We start from the raw sequence: 19566 nt of genomic DNA, 5'->3' as shown, positions 1-19566 counted from the left end.
AACCCACTGAGCCACCCAGGCGCCCCTGGATTTCATTGTATATATCAGCTTTACTGAAACATAATTCACATACTGTACAATTCATCCATTAAAGTGAACAATTCAGTGGTTTTTCAGTATAGACATGAGTTGTATGACCGTCATTATAAATCACATTTAGAGCATTTCCGTCACCTCAAAAAGAAACCTTACACCCATTAATAGTCACTCTCCATTTCCCCTCACTGCCTCAGCTCCTCAAAGCCGCTAATCTATGCTTTGTCTCTATAGGTTTATCTATTCTGGGCATTTCATATAAGGGAAATGTTTTTGTGATTGTATTCTTTCACGTAGCCTCATGTTTTCAAGGTTCATCCATCCATGTTTGATCACTGAATAATATGCTATTGTGTTTATTCATTAGATGACGCACATCTGGGTTTCTCCTTTTGGGGCTATTATGAATAATTTCACTGAGAACATTTATGTGTAAGTTTTTGTGTCGATACACATTTTTATTTCTCTTGGGTATATACATAGGAGTGGAATTGTTGGCTAATCTGGTAGCTAAGCACTTTTAACTTCTTTAGAAATTGCCAGTTTTTGTTTAAGTGGCTGTACAATTTTACATCCCTAACAGCAAGGTATGAGGCTTCTAACTCTTCCATGTTCTTGCTAACACTTGTTTTAGCTAACCCCCCCCTTTTTTTTTTTCTCTTATAACCATCCTACTGGGTATAGGTAGTATCTCGTTATGGTTTTGATTTCTATTTCTGTGCTGGAAAATCATGTTGATCATTTTTGTGTGTTTTCATTGGCTGTTGTATGTCTTCCATATAGAACTATCTATTCACATTCTATGCCTATTTTTGATTGGCTTATTAATGAATTTTCATTCTTCCTTTTACTTTTCCTAAAATTCTGTTTTATTAGATTTCTTAATAGTATCTTATTTTTCCTCCCTCATCAATTTTATGGTGAAGATATCTTGTCATGCATTCTTTAGAAATTTTGATAGTTGGAGAAAATTTTGATAGTTGGAGCATCCGGGGACTTGCTGGAAGATGGTTCTAAACATGGAAAGCTTTTAAAATACAGAAAAGTCCAGACCCTAGTAATGATTCAATTATTTTGATAAGGCCAAGTCATTAGGGTTTTTTCAAAGCATCCCTAATGTGCAGTCATGGAGGACAGGTGACCAAGATATAGATCATCAGTGCCTGAAAGTCCCGGTTGCTGTCAGTTGTGTCTGAGATTAGAAGTCGAGTTTAAGATTTCCAAAGAGTCCATTAAGGACCAGAAGAATCTTCTTCTAGAGAATAACTCTACAAGTATGTGGATTTTCTGGGATAACCAGTTTATGGGAAAGGGTCTTTAGAAATATAACCAATAGGATATCTACCCCCCCCACACACACACAAGGTTACCCTTAAAGGTCATAAACCTAAAGAACCAAAGAGTCTGAGTATCTGCGTACTCATTCAGAAGGAAGACATATTCCATTTCACCTAATTGCTTAACCTACCCAGAAATTTGTCTACGGCTTCTAGGATGACCTTTAGAATTGTTGATCTGTGTTGAGCACAGATTTGTTCTACCAGTACGCTGATTGTTCCACAGACTGTGTGCATCACGCAAGTATATGCTCAAAGTCCTGGCCCCCTGTTGCTTAAACACTTGACATCCGTTGAACGCAAGTTCGGAATCTGATTGTGAGGAGAGTTTAGCTGCGAAATCAGAATACAAGACTTTAGTAACAACTCTCATGTATTTAAATGTCCTCATGTTCCAAATTTGTTGCAGTATTATTACTTTTAAGTAATTCTTTTATAAATGGGAAACCCTATTGCCTTTTGTGTTCTTTTTTAAAAGAATTGAAATCTCAAACATTATTTGAACAAATGTAGTTACATAAGGGCGCTATTCTTATTGAAATATAGATGAAATTGAGCATAATAGATTATATTTATTTCATCACAGTAAATAGTATAACAGGTCTTGTAGTAGAGTGTATTGTACCATAATTTAGTGGATGTATTGCACTGTATTTTTAGTGCATGGTAAACAAGTTTCACTTGCTTCTTAGATTCCCTTTTTCTTTGATGGCTTTTCATTAGAATGGACTAAGTGAAAACTTGCTTGGTGTATGAAATCTGACAAGATTATGGTTCTCAGCTCTGGGGTAATGAACTTACATTATTTTATTCATTAGGGCCCCAAAGGACCAAAAACAAAAACAACAACAACAACAGCAATCAAAAGAATCAATCCAGGTCTTCATGGTAACACTGAAAAAATACTATTACTCAAATAATAGGTGAAAGATTATTTTTACAAAAATAATTAAATATGGAACACAAATTTTATACATATTCCCAGTCTTCATCAGTCTAGTGAACATTACCTAAAAATAATCTTTAATTTAAAAAAGCAAAAACATCAAGAGGCAGGAAATTAAAATTGTATGTTTCTTGTTGTAACTAACTTTACCATAGCACTCATATTATATGAATTAAAGTTTACCCTGAGAGTTCAAATGCTATTGAACAAATTGAGAAACAAAGCGAAGAAAGAAAAGTTTCAAAGCCACATTTGGACAATATCTAGCAAGTTATTCTTGCATACTTCATAGCTGTGTATAAAGGGAATGTATCCTTGAGGTTTCAGAAGACATTTACCTCTAAAAACTTTTGTACTAGTAATTTTTGGAAAGCCAGCTACATTTATAGAGAGGAGAGACTGCCTTGATTTCCACATAGCCTTTTCGGGAGCCTTTGCAGGGGTCCCCTTGTTCTTCCCTATGTGGCTGATTGTGGGGTGCCACTTCCCCCCATTTCTTGCATTGAGTATTTTACTCAAGCTATTTTGTATAGATATCTCATCTAAAATTGTAATTTTAAGAGCATCTGTTAACTTCCTCCCCAAACTTTTTTACCACCCAGTTGCTCACTATTATCCTAAGAGATACAGCTTATGCCTTTGCATGTTCTTGGCTTTGCTCTTAACACCATTGCTCCAAAGATTTTGTACTTATTTTTAATAACTCTAAATTAATAGTCTTCCTAGAGATTAGGTGAAAACTGTCTTGTCACAACTTATTATTTTCAATATTAACTGAACTGAAACAGAATATTACTTCAAAGAAAAAATGTTAAGACTTTGATGACCACATTTTTCCGGTACTGCCTCTATCATTATCTATTTAATGATACCCATGCATGTAGGCCACAATTTTTCAGGCATCTTCGATGCCAAAATTCACAGTGCAATTGAGAATACCTATTTAGTATCTCTTCTATGAGGTGTGTTTGGCTATTATTTCATAGCTTTCTAAATTAAAATAATAGCTTTAAATTAGTAAAAGGGTATAATGAAAGACAACAAGGACCCATCAAAAATTAATTTTTAGGGTAACTAGAGCCCTGGAGACCCAGTGAATAAGTGCCAGACTTTGGCTCATTGAGCAGTCAAGGCTGGTGGATAGCATATGGTTGAGTATCAGCAGTCCTGTGTTCTAAATCCAGTTTTAACCTAGACAAACAATTATTTGAAGAACTCAGGTTACTTTTGCTTCAAATCTGCTTTCCCATCTGTTAAAGTGGCAACGGAATTTAATGTAACTTTGAAAGTTGAGTGATAAGGATTTTAAATTTCTCCACATTAGGATCCATATATATTCTAGAAACCATGCAAGTTGAGCAAGAAATGTCCCTCCTTATTTGTAAGAAAAATAAACTACGCCTTTATTAGAAGCTTTTATTTGCAATGGGAGAATGAGGATTCTGCGGGATTCCACTAGGTAGTGTGCTGCCTACTAATTCTGGAAGCTTTCCCTAGTAGATGGTAAATTACGTTACCATTGTGCTTCCCATTTCCCTGCTCCCTAGCCTCCACTCCTTGTAAAAACTAACACACGGGTCATTAAAGATGGTCAGCACATGTCTCTTCTAACTGGCTCTTTCTTTTTCTTTTTAAATTCTCTGGTCCTTAATGTTATCAAAGTGCAGGTTGTGAGTAAAACATGATCTTCTCTATCTTACGGATATCATATGTGATCACTTAATTATAGACGATACATAAAGCAAGGTACAGTGAATACTTAAAAGAGAGGAATTTCTATCCAAAGAAACCCTTGTCAAATCCTTTATTTTACTAGTTAACCATTTTTATGTGGCAAGATCATATCTTTAGAAACATTTTATTTTATTTTATTTTATTTATTTTTTTAAGATTTTATTTATTTATTTGACAGACAGAGATCACAAATAGGCAGAGAGGCAGGCAGAGAGAGAAAGAGAGGAGGAAGCAGGCTCCCCGCAGAGCAGAGAGCCTGATGTGGGGCTCGATCCCATAACCCTGGGATCACGACCTGAGCTAAAAGCAGAGGCTTTAACCTAACCCACTGAGCCACCCAGGCGCTCCTAGAAACATTTTAAAGAGTTATATTTTTGTTATACTATTTTGCAATCAATCTCATTTTCTCTGTGCCTTAGATTTGTAGTAATTGCTACATGTGAAGTTGTATTAAGCTTCTTTTCCTAAGATGTTTGTGAATGCTTCCTCTTCTATGAATTGCGGTAGCCATAAAGGCAGACTGGCTTCTGAAGATAGTAGTGGATCGTATATTTACAAGGAGATGGTTGTAGTTCTGTTTACATATCTATCAATTACCTTTTGCAATATAACACGCCTTTAAGTTTTTAAGTATCTAAAACACTTGTCTCATTTGTGTGAAATAGCGTTATTTCTTGAAGCTCAAAAGATGATTTTGAACTCTCAATTGATCGTATTATGTATTAAATACTGAGCATGTGGACAAAAGTAGAGAAAGACTCAGTATACCATTTTGATAAGATAGAATTGTTTATCCCACTTGAAAATGAAAATGCACTTACGTTCCTGATGCCCGAGTTGAGGACATTACATAAATGTGAATATAATAAGTTAAAAGTCATAATTGAATTTATGTTATTCACTAATTTTTCCTTATAGATAATGATTAATTTCTATTAAATTTGAAGTCACTAAAACCTAAGCATATATTCATTTGATAAAGTGAAGGGTAAATTAAACTTATTTAATATACTCAATGTATGAAACCATTAATTAAAAAAATTTGTTGAAATAATGAAAATTTAATTTGCTTAATTTTAATTAAAGATAAATATATAAAATGATCAATGATAAAAAATTGTTCAAGACTGCTTGGACTTAGTAGAAAATAGGATATAAATTAGTAAAAGCAGCCTCACTAGGAGGTGATAGAGACATTCTTTGTACACGTCTATTCATTCCTGAGAGCAGTTGCTAGGTTAGTGTGACTATTGTTAACCTCTCTTTGCAGAGGAGAAACAGTCATCATCTGTTTACAGTTGAAGGCGTTCTCCTTATTTCTGGTGGAATAGGTTTCTCCTTTTCATAGGATTTTGTTATTTTTAGTAACAGGAAACTTCACTTAATGGAATGCAGCCTGCCTTATAACTTAAAATTGGTTGAAATGATATCTTGACGTTTTCTGAAAATTTGGGAGGATATACATTTCTACCATTTTCCGATGAAATTTTTGTATCATTGATATTTCTAGTCAGGTAATTAAAACCATTTTAATATTTTTCAAAATGAACCAAGTAAACACATAAAGTCAATTTACTGCCACATTATATTAAGAGAACATAACTTTGAAGTATGTTAATTTGTATCAACAAATATAAATTATATTGAAAATGAACTCATCTGAATTAAATATCCTATATTTCTGTCCAATTAAGTTATGTTTCTGTTCAGTTTTGGGCTCTAGATCTTTAACTGATGCCAATTATAGGTGCAAGTTGACATATCATTTGATTTTTATTATTTCACTTTAAAATGCAGTATTAATAAAACTGGGTTATTGACATACATGGGAACAAAATTTTACCATAGAGAGCTTGTTTTTCGGAAATTAAATTTCCTATTTTATTCTTTGCTAAATATTACTGAAATTAAGAACATCTATTTGCTCTCATGTTTCTATTTTCACTTTCTTTTGCATACCCAGCCTGTGGCCGTGGGTTCTACAAATCTTCCTCTCAAGATCTTCAGTGCTCTCGTTGTCCAACTCACAGTTTTTCTGATAAAGAAGGCTCCTCAAGATGCGAATGTGAGGATGGGTATTACAGGGCTCCATCTGATCCGCCGTATGTTGCCTGCACAAGTAAGTTCATATTAGTAAAGTAGGGAAGGACTTTCAGAAGCCTTCAACTCGTTTATATTATTGTGACATTGTTGAGATAGGCTTCGGATCTGTGAGTGCCTTCTTCGTTATTAGTAAATGTTTACATTTTTTCATGTGCTGATAAGGCTAAATAATAATAGAAAATAGATACATCTTATGTCATCTTTAGTGAGACTTTCACATCTGCAAAATCAAGATGCATCTTAATGATATTTTTCACTTGCATCCAATAAGAATCACAAATAAATGTAAGAATTATTTGAGTCTTACTTAGATGCGAAATGTGATTAAATGTCATGGTTTACAAATTAACATTCCATCACTAAATAGAGCAAATCTCACATCTTGGTGCTTCAGTTAATGAATGTTGGAGCGACCCAAATCCAAAGCCAATCCCAGACTTCCTGTAAATCATTCTTGAGCACATTAAGAATGAATAGATGTATTCTCTGTTATATGGTTAAAAGGGAGACTATTTTTAAACAACTGCACAACTGTTTTTTTTAGGTGCATTAACTGTTCTTTTTAATTGCTTGGAAGAAAAATAGCTAAAGACTGTGGCAAAAGTACAAAGACAGTTGTTATCCTGTTTTCATTTTGACATATTAAATGGAAAATAAATAAAGCCTCTTGCCAAGTGAATTCAAGGAGGCTTTTATGCAGCTTCTCTAGGAAAGGTAATGAAATGTTTATGTAAAAGAAAGCATTTCAACTAGTTTTCTGTATGGTAATTGAGCCACTAGCTTAATGGCCCATTCTGATCCTTTCATTCATGTCTTGGGTTTGTTTTTTTCTATTTTTGTTTATTTGTTTGTTTATTGTTGGTTTCCACAGGGCCTCCATCTGCACCACAGAACCTCATTTTCAACATCAACCAAACTACAGTGAGTTTGGAATGGAGTCCTCCTGCAGACAATGGGGGAAGAAATGATGTAACCTACAGAATATTGTGTAAGCGGTGCAGTTGGGAGCAGGGAGAATGTGTTCCCTGTGGGAGTAACATTGGATACATGCCGCAGCAGACTGGATTAGAGGACAACTATGTCACTGTCATGGACCTGCTAGCCCATGCCAACTATACTTTTGAAGTGGAAGCTGTAAATGGAGTTTCTGACTTAAGCCGATCCCAGAGGCTCTTCGCGGCTGTCAGCATCACCACTGGCCAAGCAGGTATGTTTTTGTGTTTGTCTTCACTAAGTGAATAATGCGACTACATAAGTGAGGTGTCTTGCTTGGGCATTTAGTTAACTTGGCTACACAGAACTCGATTATTCTAGCATTTAGTTAACTTGGCTACACAGAACTCGATTAGATTATTCTAGCCTGTTGATTATTCACACCTTTAACTTTTCTTTGTTATTTCTCCTGTTGCCTATTAAACCATTGCTAGACTCATTAACATCTCCAGAGATCTGACAGGAGAACTAAAAAGGGATAAATTGTAAGGCAGTTAAGACTGTTCTACGACAAGCAGGTCTGCGGAAAGATCTTGAGGAAGGGAGTGAAAATTCTGGACAAAATGAGATGTAGGCTGGTTCTTGCAGTTTTACTTTTTTGTGTGGTATGCGCTTATGATCAAAATCTCCATGATAATTAAGAATGATGAAAGAGTTGAACGCCCTGTCTCACTTTCTGTTAGCCAATATTTTACCACATAGAATGGGATATTCGTAACATATAACAGGTTGGTGTCAAAATTTGCATGAGGGAATTTTAAGTTCATCAGTAGTAGATTGGTGATCCCATTACTGTTCATAATATTAGAGCACAGACTTGGGAGGTCTCATGAGGATTTCAAAATAAATAGAATTAAGCAATAATAGCCATGATGATTGTGAACTCGTAACTTAGCGTCAAAGCAGTTTTCATTTACTTTTTTCTTGGCATGCGAGGTGCCCTGCTCAGTCATTCTTTGTTGTGGTATGTTTTGGAAAATACAAATTGGAAAGGAAGTTTCAGAAATTGGAGACAATCTAGATCTTCAGAAAATCTTACTACTGAAAGAAGTTTCAGAAATTGAGGGCTTTCTCAACGTCTTGCTGCTGAAAGAAGATGCTATGTAGTAGATGTAGCCAAGTGCCATGTCATCATCATTAATGAAATAGGACCTGCCCTGGAGTACTGAGTTGTGTGAGCATCATAATAAGCTTATAGCAAAGTCTTCTTGATCTTTGGTTGTCTGTCAGAAACCAGTATTATCCCAAATTTCTGGACATAAAATAATCTATTCTTCACTTCCATTTGAATTTTAACAAAATGTTACCTATTAAATTTTATCTGCAGAATGAAATCCATGCATTTGGTCTCATGCTTACCTTTTTGAAAAGATTAGTGGGCTCTTATTCTAAAGGTTTCATTTTGATGTTTATTTGAAAGCCAATTGCAAATCAGATCTCTTGTGTAAAAGCAGAAGTCTGGAGGAAAAGCAACTTAGAAAATGTTAAATTTTCAAAAATTGGACAAAAGAAATAACTAGTTGAACTTATTTGGTTTGATTCCTTGTATTTGCCTTGACCCTATTTACTGTTCTCTTCAAATCATTTGGTCAGATTTATTTGCTTGTGTTGCTTTATATTGAAATTTGTCACCATTAACTTTACAGTGAGTGAGTTCAAAACATTTTAGGATCATGATTGTGACACTATCGCTGTTAGTAGAAACTCTTAGGTCTACTGCGCTAGCATTGTTATTTTATCCCTGTGATATCAAGTATGGAAGGGACATTTGTATTTATTTTTAAATGACCCAAAGTTGCTGAACTGATGCCACAAATAGAGTTCACCAAACAGACTGCTTTGGGGATCTGTTTTGTTTTAGTTTTTGTTTTGGTTCTTGATTTTGTTTTGTTTTGTTTTGTTTTGTTTTGTTTGCTCCTATAATAAAGAAAATATTGAATTATACACTTAAAATGAGTAAATTTGGCATGTAAATATACCTCAATAAAGATTTTAAAAATTTTAAGAAGAATAAATATAAGCAAGTTAAGAAACAATGTTTATATTTTTATACTAAAATACTGATTCAGAACTGCTTAGTCTCTATTGCATCTCAAATGCTAAAACCCCATGAATTTTGAGTTAGTTTTTTTAAATTTTTACTTTCAGAAAGAAATGCATCTAAATAAGACAGGAATCTGTGGTAATTAAAGAAGTTTATAGAAGTTTTCTTATTTTTTATTATTTAAGATTTTATTTATTTATTTGAGAGAGAACACGGGTGCAAGTTCAAGGGAGAGCAGTGGTGGGTGTGGGACAGTGCAGAGAGGCAGAGGGAGAAACAGACTCCCTGCTGATCAGGGAACCCCAATGCGGGGCAGAAGTTTTCCTTTATTTTATTTAATGGAGGAAATTTAGAATATATAAGTGACTATTCTATTGAATTTGTATACCATACCCACTTCCCGCTGCTTCCCGCCACCTGTATTTTTGTTCTTTCTAAAGGAGGAATGCTTTGAAATTTTGCCTGTGTTCATTACTATCTATGGAAACCGGCAGTGGTCCTTGAAATTCTCCTTCTCTATTAACTAAACAGCATCACCTCCCACCTAGTTTATGCTACAGTCATTTCAACGATGAGTTGAAATCAGGATCTCTGGTCAGTTATTCCCCTCATCAGCAATCTATCGATGCCTACTATAAGGAGATTTATTAGGAGAATCTGCCCTGTGTCTGGATAAGAATAGAGTGAAGATGGAAAATAATCAGCCAGTGTTTGAAAAGTAGTGTATACACTTTGTATCTTTTCTGTTAGCTTTGCAGTTTGGAACACAACACCCCTTCCCCACCAGTGCTTGTGGAAATGGAAGTACACTGACTACCCCTTATGCTTTGTTCGGGGTAAGCATAAGGTTTTTGTGTTAAAGGACCTATGCTCCAGCCCCAACCCTGCTGGTTAGGAGCTATGTGCTTTTCACTAGATCACTGGAGTTCTACGTGACTAAAATGGAGATAAAATGTTGGATGATAGATATTGGAAAAAACTTAAAAACTCTTTAGTGTCATAAAAATATTACTGTGGCCAGTAGCAAAATGAATGCTGAATTAATCCTCTCTTTATATAACTAGCTGTGAACCTGTCAAGGCAAAACAGAGTAAAATCTTAATCTTTCCCAGTGTGTGTGTGGGGGAGACATTAATGGGGACTTGGAATTGGCAATTAGTTTTATAATCTTAAGAGGGGGAGGAGTTTAATTTTGTTTTGCCTGTGCAAAATATGACTGTAATCTAGTCACAAGTTATCTTAATACTGAGATTCTACTTTAAACCAATAATCATCTTTAAGATGAAAAGTGTACAGAGAATAATATGTGATATTCATATTTCAATAATTTTTGTATTTGTCAGGAACATATGATCTACATAAACTGGCTGATATATATATATATATATATATATACACACACACTTTTCATTGTTGTTTTATTTTGTTAGGAATGATTTGACCTATTAAGGGCGAAGTCACACATGTCAAACATATGTATGTCAGAGGTACTTTAAAAATATATAAGTGAGGAGGAAAGCACATGCATTTAATTTATGACATTATGATCCTAACTTTCCTTTACATTGGAAGGTTATCTTGAACAAAAATGATCTTAAGAATCACGTAAGTGAAAAAAAAAAAATGAATCACGTAAGTGTTCTTAAAAGCTGATTATTTAAATGTTATTAATAACAATTTATATATTAACAATTATAACAATTTAATATATAACAATTATAATATTAACCCAGCCAACTGTACTGAGTAGTGTGTATCAAACACTGTTGAAGACAATGTTCCTATCCTCAAGGCAGGTAAAAGTTTGTACCTACCCTAATGAAGAGCCCATACTGTAGCAGATAAATTTATTTACACATCTAATATGACAGAGCACTTGAATATAAGGTGAGGCATGTTGTAGACTTTCAGGAACAAAATACAGAAACCCCAAGAAGGAATGATCCATTCTATCTGTGGGAAAAGGGAGGTCCTCACAGAAAAGATACCCGTTAGTGTTGAACATGAGATTTGATTAGATTTGATTTTGCCAGGAGAACAAGGGAATCATATTGTACACCCTCAAGAGGAGCTCACTCATTAAGACATTGTAAGTGCCACTACATTCCTTCTCCAGATTAAGTGCATTAACACAAAAATGATCTGCAGGAGTATGAAAGTTCATAAAAACAGGTTACCCTAAAATTATTGTCTCTTTACAATACCTCTGTTCACTGTGGGATCTCTCAAAAAATTCAGGTCATTTTTAAAGCATACAGAATCAAAATATGTGGTCTTACCCCAAAGAAATTTAAATGACTCAGCAATTATTCTTCAGGTCAGTGAGTATGTTATGTTCATCTGTGCCTTTCTCGTATAACACAGTTCTTTCTATAATCAAGCTGAAATGAATGTTGTGCAATTAATTCCAATGAGGAAACTAGTCATACACAGGAAAAGTTAAATGATTTTACAAGAGTGGAAACATTGAGACATGAATGGAAAAGGCAAAGGATTTGATATTCGATGACATAATTACTTAATTTTAGATAAGTTATTTCAGCTCTTTGAACTTGAATTTTCTTCTGAAATGGTATCATGCTACTTGACTCCTCATATTATAGAAATTGAGCTTTTAGCTTAATACCAGTTACATTTATTAGAATAGAAGAGTGTGTTATAGTACTACAACAATTATAATAGTAGAAATAATAGAGTGAGTAGTTACTGAACACTCACTATGCTCTCGGTATTTTTCAAATGTAAAATGAACACGAAAAGAGTGTAAAGGGGTACCTGGGTGGTTCAGTGGGTTGGGGGAATGCCTTCGGCTCAGGTCACAGCCCTAGAGTCCTGGGATCAATCCCCATGTCGGGCTCTCTTCTCCGTGGAGAGCTTGCTTCTCCCTCTCCCCTCTGCCTACTGCTCTGTCTGCTTGTGCTCTTTCTCTCACTCTGTCAAATAAGTAAGTAAAATCTTAAAAAAGAAAGAGTGTCAAAATTGAATATTTAACTTATTTGAATTCATGTAGCCCTCCTAAGTAAAGAAGAGGTTTTGGACAGAAGACCTCTAAGAGCCTTCTTAATGCCCATAGTAAAATGGGAAATTTTAATACAATGCAAACTATACATTGTGCATTGCATTATTGATTGGAATTTGAAGTAATTTATAATTGAATAAAACGTGTACAAATACTATAATTTTAATGGGATTGATAATGCTTAGAATTCTCTAGAAAGCATTGGGTAGGAATTAAAGATGAAAACTATAACCACTTGAAAGAAGACGTGATTTCCCAAGTTGAGCTCTTCAGGAAGCAGATATTTAGATGAGTATTTGGACATGCACTTGGGATCAGTGCCACAGGAAGAGAAAGGAAGGGGCCAAGACTGGAGCAAAGGGGAAGCTGAGCTCTGGTGCAGTCTCCTTGGAATTCTTAGCCAACTCCATGGGGAACTCTCCACCTGTAAGGGACCTCCATATTGCCCAGAGCTGAAGAAAGAGTGTGAGGCTTTCATACCTCTGTGTTGTCCAGACTCGGCTGCAAGAAAGAATCGAGGAAGGAGCAAGGTGTCATTTTTTAGACAAGGAAATTCTGAAGTGGGGCAGGGAACAGAGGTCTGCTTTTTTAGCAGCCATCTTGGCATCTGGGCAAATAAATTCTTTAGTCCTTCACTGAGGAGAATGTGATGGCACAGCATCCCAGATTATTGCAGTAAAATCAGTAAAATACACTGCTTACCTACAATTATTCAGTGTTGTGTAATCTTATCATGGACTGCTGTCTTTTAAGATTTTCGCTCTACTGTCCTTTACATGGGAATTTGATGATTGATTCAATGGTCTGGTGATAAATTCCTCCTCAATGAAAAAGGGAACTACTAAGAAGAGTTATTTCTGGAGGATATTAATAACAAATAAAATATCTTGGACAGAATGTTGTTTACTGTAGCATTTGCCTGTTGGCTATGATTTTATTGCCCTTTTATGAGAAACTTCAAAAGTACCCCTGCATATCTTAATTTGACTAATTTCTCTTATGTTTTACAATGTCGAGACCTTATTTCTCCGTCCAAATTAACATTTGCTTCTCCGTTCTTTCTATCTAGATTTGTAATGTTTATAATGTTCCAAATGAAATATAACGATTGAGTTATATGATAAAATATTATACATAAACAAATTTATACAAAAAGGAAATAGTAACAAAAGTCATTTCCTGTATTAGTCAGAAATAACTTCACTCACATTTATTAGTGTGACTCAACTGTGACTATTTTTCTCATAAATTAACTCAGATCATCTCATCTCAGTGATTTAAAATGGTAGGCCATCAAGTTATGTGTCCTGTAACTAAAATACATTATTCCTATTTAAGCTTATAAATTTTGATATTTCTTTGGAATTTATAAGCTTGATTTATATTTTAAGGGAACATGATGTTAAGAAAATATATTTTCTTGTTTGAGAGCATTTACTGATTATATTGATTAATAAGAAACCCAGCAATTTCCATAAAGTGAAATAAGATTAATGTGAAAAAAAATCCTCCACCCACTTCCAGCAAAAAAACATTTTGCAGAAATAGTATTAGTTTTATTAAAACATATGTACATAAACACACATGTATGCTACAGCAGAAAAATCAACTGAGTAAAATTCCTTTAACAGTAAGCCATTCAAAACACACATTTCTGTCATGTTTCTAGTTATTTTATAAGCCTGATGTATCTGAAAGGCAGAACAGGATACAGTCATGCTAATTCATGCCTTAGGGCATGATATTTTAGAAATTTATACATATAGTTTTGTTTAGCAAGTAAGAGTCTTAGACTCTCTTAGTGAAATTTAATTCTTTAAAGTTTAAGTATTTGTGACACCATTAATTTAAAAATAAACATATAGATACATTACCAGTTTTTCTTTAGTGGCTATCAGTAATTAAAACATATATGTAAAGGAAGATTTTTTTTGGATACTATTTTAATAAAATTGGCCACTGTGTTGGCATTGATTACTGACAATTAGGACTTACTGAGTATTTAGTATGTGCTGACCACTTGACATGTAAAGACCGGGATGTCTACATAGTATCTTCACATCCCGAACTTACCATGGAAATTTGGTAGAAAATTATATCTTTCTGTGATATGGTCTTACAGTAAATATCTTGTGGATTTTTTTATAACACTGGTGACATATTATCTATGAAATACCTGCTTTTCCCATTAGACTTCACAGCGTAAACAAACAGTGACCTCTTTGGTCTTATTCTCTAGCCTCTGAAACCAGCTGGGGCCAGGGCCATGCTTATTAGTAAATTTTTTATATTAAATACATAAATTCTTTGTATATTGTAATATGAAAAGAGACTTTCTAAGATTATCAAGATTAATATAAAGGATTAGTTTAATTAGAATTCAATGTAATTTTACTTATATTATGCCATAAATATATAAGAAAATGATTTCAAGTATAAACATTTTGTTATTTGGTCTTAAAACTGTAGATATATTTAGAATTTTAAAGTGAGTTTTCACCATAATTTGATATTTAAGATTTTGAAAATCTACTAAAAATAAAATTATTTTGTTTTCTTTTAATATAACACTGAATAGAGGGGCAGTCTGGGTGGCTCAGTTGGTTGGGCATCTGCCTCTTGATCTCAGCTCAGGTTTGATCTCTGGGTTGTGAGTTTGAGCCAACTGTTGGGCTCTACACCCAGCTTAAAATATATGTATATATAATTTTTATAACTTATTTTAGTATTTTCCTTTTTGTAGTTTTGTGACTTGTTAAGACTATATCACATAGCTATTCTATGAATTCTCTCAATTAAAATACATGTAAAGAAATGTCCCTAAGCAACCTGTGTTCTCAACCGCTCATCTTCACCTTCATGTGACCTCCATGTTTTCCAGTCCCAGTCTCTATGTGAGTTGCCACATCCACCCTTTTCTGCTTTTATAAATATTTGTAATGAACTATTTTGCTTATGTTGAAGTTAAGTTGAGATTATTAACAAGTCAATCTGCACGCTTTGGAATGGAAGGACTCTGAACATTTGAAAGAACGCTAGGTGTTTTAAGTAGCCTTTCATATTTTCAATTTAATATATTTTAATATTAAGGTCTTTGTTCTCAGCTTTGCTATTTTGTGAATAATTGTATTTAAAGAGCTGAGAAGAAAGAGTTAATTTTTGTAATAATTCAGTTATAACATTGCTATGGATTGAATTGTGTCCTCCTCTAAATTCATACATTGAAACCCTGACCCCCAGTGTGACTGTATTTGAAGACAGGGACTATAGGGAGGTATTTAAAATTCCTTTTTTTAAAAAAACATTTTATTTATTTATTTGACACAGAGAGAGAGATCACAAGCAGGCAGAGAGGCAGGCCTAGAAAGAGAGGGGGAAAGCAGGCTCCCTGCTGAGCAGAGAGCCCAATGTGGGGCTCGATTCCAGGACCCTTAGATCATGACCTAAGCCAAAGGCAAAGGCTTAACCCACTGAGCCACCCAGGCACCCCTATAGGGAGATAATTAAGGTAATTAAGGGTAAATGAGATCATGTGGTTGGGGCCCTGATCCTGTCAGGTTTAGTGTCCTTACAAAAAGAGACACCAGAGAGCTTGCTCTCTCTCCATGTACATTCACTAAAAGAAGATCATGTGAGGAGAGAGAAGGTGGCTATCTGCAAGCCAGGAAGAGAGGTCTCATCAAAATGTGAATCTTGCTGGGTCTTGATCTGGGACCTCTAGCCTCCAGAATTATGAGATATGAAATTTCTGTTTTTGTTTTTGTTTTGTTTTGTTTTGTTTCCTTTTACGGCATCCAGTCTGTGGTGTTACAGCTTTCTGAATGGGCTAATACATATATCCATCCCTCAGATAATTAAATTCCGTCCTATTATGTTGAAGGAAAGTATTTTCCCTATGCATAGGACAGACATAAACACTTTTATGGGTGCAAACTGGTGGGAGTTAAAGGAATGTTAAGCATTTCTATGATTTCTCCCTTTCAAAAAGGTACCAAACTTATTTAGTGCAATGCATTGGTAAGTGCCAGAAAGACCAATAGTAATATTTTGCTTTGACTCCAAAGACAGTTTTTTTTTTTTTAAACAGAGCCAATTTATTATCTCATAAATTATAGAAGGTGCTACTTTGATGGTAGCAGAACGTTCTATATAAAGTAAGTTATGTAGCTGGTCTCTGAATTTTCAAGCTTGAGCAAGTTTGTCAAATTCTTGGCAATTTTAAACTAGCAATTTCAACATGATTAAGAAATGAATGCTGTTTTAGGAATTTCTAGTGAAAAAGTTTTTATAACTGTATTTTGGAGATTTGAATTTGAAACTTGTTAAATTTAAGCTTCCTCTAAATAGGCTCTTCAACAAAATATATGACTGCCCCTTAGGATCATTGTCCTGGAATAGTAGATAATGGTGGAATTATGTAAAGTAATTCTTATTATATGTCTTGCCCTTAATAGGAGGTCCTTCATTTTGCTACTGTTAAGTTTATTGAGTGGTGATTGTAGTGAATTGAAAATGTATGCACTAGAGTATTACTTATAAAGAAATAGCTACTTTACTTTTGAAGTCAAGAAGTTTGGTCAAGTGAGATATAGAAAATCTGTTTTAACAAAAATGTGACTAACAAGACCACCTATTATTTAATTTTAGCAAGAAATAAGGCAAAAAGCAAGTTAATACCAGAGATTTAAATAAAATATGCAAGAATTTTTCACAGTACAAACCCAGGTCAATATATATTGAATTCAGTCCTTTTTCTGGAAGTATTACACAATTATAAATAATGAAAGAGCAAAATATATACATAGGAGGATTACTATGCTAAGAATATAAATTAACACATTTGTAAAAGATTGTCAATATGAATTGAACCAGGAAGTGATTCCTGCTGAATTGTTAGTTGACCAAAACTGGACCTGATTTCCTTGATGCTCCTGTTCCATAGTACAGAAAGGTTTTGATCTCTGGGTTGTTTGCTTAGTTCATACAGAGCAGACTATCACAATTATTTCCCTGAAGTATTATTAAAAGAATAGTATTGTGAAGATAGACACAGTTTCAGAAAAAAAACAACTTAAGAGCAAGAAATCAATAAGCTGCATTTCAGAGAATGAAAAGCCAGTGGATGGTAATTTCATACATTATTCATAGATAGATGAATACACATAATGTGAAGGGGTGATGAGGAGGAGGGTGATGATGATGGTGATAAAAATTTGATGATAAACTAATATAATGTTGTATGTCAATTATACCTCAATTAAAAAAAATAAATTTGAAGTACATATTTTGGTTCCTCTCAGTTCCATTTCCTACATGCCGCTACACCCAACCACACATATCATTTTGAGCCCTTGGATAAACTAAGGGACATAGCTGCTTTGAAAAAGGTAAAAAAGAGTTCTTAAATTTACAAGCATCTCGTTGTTCTATTTTTGGTACCCGTGTTAAGAGAACGTAGATGTTGATTATTTTATTCCTTGCTTCATTGGTGATGAATTGAAGCAAATTTGATTCAGACAAGCAATTTGGCGGAATGATGCAGAGCCATCCACAAAAACATCTGTACTAATCATCCAATGCAGTAAATTAGAGCTACAAGCAAAAGACATTGATCCAGGAGGATCATTAACAGTTTTAACCAAATGATCTAAGTAATAGGGTAAAGGAAAGAACACTATCGAGGTCTTGCCTTTCAGATGTGTCCATTACCACTGCAGAAGCCTGTTGGTACTTGTGTCAATTCCAGCTGCTTTATGACTTCACTTCCTTTATACTATGGTAAGCAAGAAACAAGGATCAGTTAAGAAGTAAAAACTAAGAAAAATTATCCAAATTTCTTGGATTTCATTTACAAAGAGGTCTGTCACATAGGGAGAGATAATTGCTGCAACTGAACAAAATTAATCAGGGAGAAGGCAGAGGAGATGATGTATGTCCTCTGACAAAGTAGGGGCAGAGATGTACTTGTAGTCCTGTAGCTGCTTGACTTGTTTAAGACACAGGCGCTAAAAAAGATCTGTGAAAAACAATTATCATAGCTAAGGACACACAGTTATTAATTATCCATGACGTGTTGACATCAGATAATTAGTGTCCCAATTTTTAATAATATTTAATCATTAACTTTAGCATATAGAAAGAAATCATTAAATTTAGCATTGTCTGAGCATAGCACTCATAATGGCAACCATATATGGTATTAAAATGCAGAGACCCTGGCTAAGCCATATCATTATTGTACAGTTTATTCAAATGTTACTAATACCCTTAAACATAACAAATTTACCTCCTGTGACATCACCTGGGATGTGATATATTTATGTGTATAGGCTTGTATATAGACAGTTTTAACTATGTGTACTTTTTAACCTCATGTGTTTTATACACATAAATATTCCTAGGAGAACAAGCATTAAAATGGTAGAGGAGCCTAAATGTTGCAGGTTTGGGTATCATGAACCTATAGATGACAAGTTAATGAATGGCCTTTTGCAAGATAAGAGGAGGCAGAGCTATAAGTTAAAAGTTTGAGAGAGGAGTTTTGAGCATACCAACAAGAGCTGACTGAATATAAAAACAAAGTGAAGAAGACCAAAAAACAGTACCCAGTCCAGTTGGATGGGTGGGCTGACATAGTAACCAAAGGAAGGGATAGTTTCCAAGTCAGTTAATCATAGAATGAAATGTCACAGGAGGTCAATTGAATGAAGAGGGAAGAAAGTCCATTGGATTTGACAATTTTGAGCCATGAGAAACAATTTTGAAAGACAGGTTGGAGCAAAAAATGTCATAATCATATTTGTCATGGTTGAAAACAAAGTGTAACACTATGGCATATGTGGTGTAAGTGCACAGTGTTGGCTGAATTGAATTGTAATAGATTACTTTTTATGCTGATTTCATACAACATTCATCAGACTGGTAAAAGCTCTAAGATAAGTTATGAGTCGGAATTTTGTTTGGAAAAAAATTACTGCCTTTGTTCTTTTCTAATACATTATCATAACCTTGTTTTCTCCTTGTTTTGACATCTCATCCTATTTTCGCACGTCTCTGACATCACTAAGAACCCAAATTTAGCCTCACATAAATTTTACTGTTGAGAACCTGGTAATCTCAGTAGAGGTCATAAAAGGAAAGATGTTAATTCCATAAAGATAAACTATGCATTTATAACACTGTCTCCTCTAATATCTTTATTGTCATTCTTAATTTGAAATATTGTTATAAAATCAAGTGACTGCACTGACTCATAAAGACTATGTCTGTTAATATAAAATATATAAATGGTTCTATTTATAGTTACATTTTATGTTATGTTTCTGTTTTCACATTTCTTTCTCTTCCTAGTTTC

The 19566-nt window shown here is 34.2% G+C and overlaps 1 protein-coding gene across 5 annotated transcripts in view; it reads left to right on the top strand.

Annotated features, from left to right (window-relative positions):
* The window catches only part of EPHA7 (EPH receptor A7), a 172059-nt gene that overhangs the window by 55162 nt on the left and 97331 nt on the right, over window positions 1–19566 (top strand). For all 5 annotated transcript variants that reach the window (XM_045084229.1, XM_004766889.3, XM_004766888.3 and 2 more), the window contains exons 4-5: window positions 6017–6172; window positions 7028–7363. In XM_045084229.1, coding sequence (XP_044940164.1) covers window positions 6017–6172; window positions 7028–7363 — 492 coding nt within the window. The remainder of the gene's footprint in view (window positions 1–6016; window positions 6173–7027; window positions 7364–19566) is intronic.

Source organism: Mustela putorius, unplaced genomic scaffold (genome assembly GCF_011764305.1).
Source record: "Mustela putorius furo isolate JIRA1106 unplaced genomic scaffold, ASM1176430v1.1 tig00000759_pilon_pilon_pilon, whole genome shotgun sequence".
In the NCBI taxonomy this organism is placed as follows: domain Eukaryota; kingdom Metazoa; phylum Chordata; class Mammalia; order Carnivora; family Mustelidae; genus Mustela; species Mustela putorius.
The sequence above is the reverse complement of the archived record's forward strand: the minus strand, read 5'-3'. Positions and strand labels throughout refer to the sequence as shown.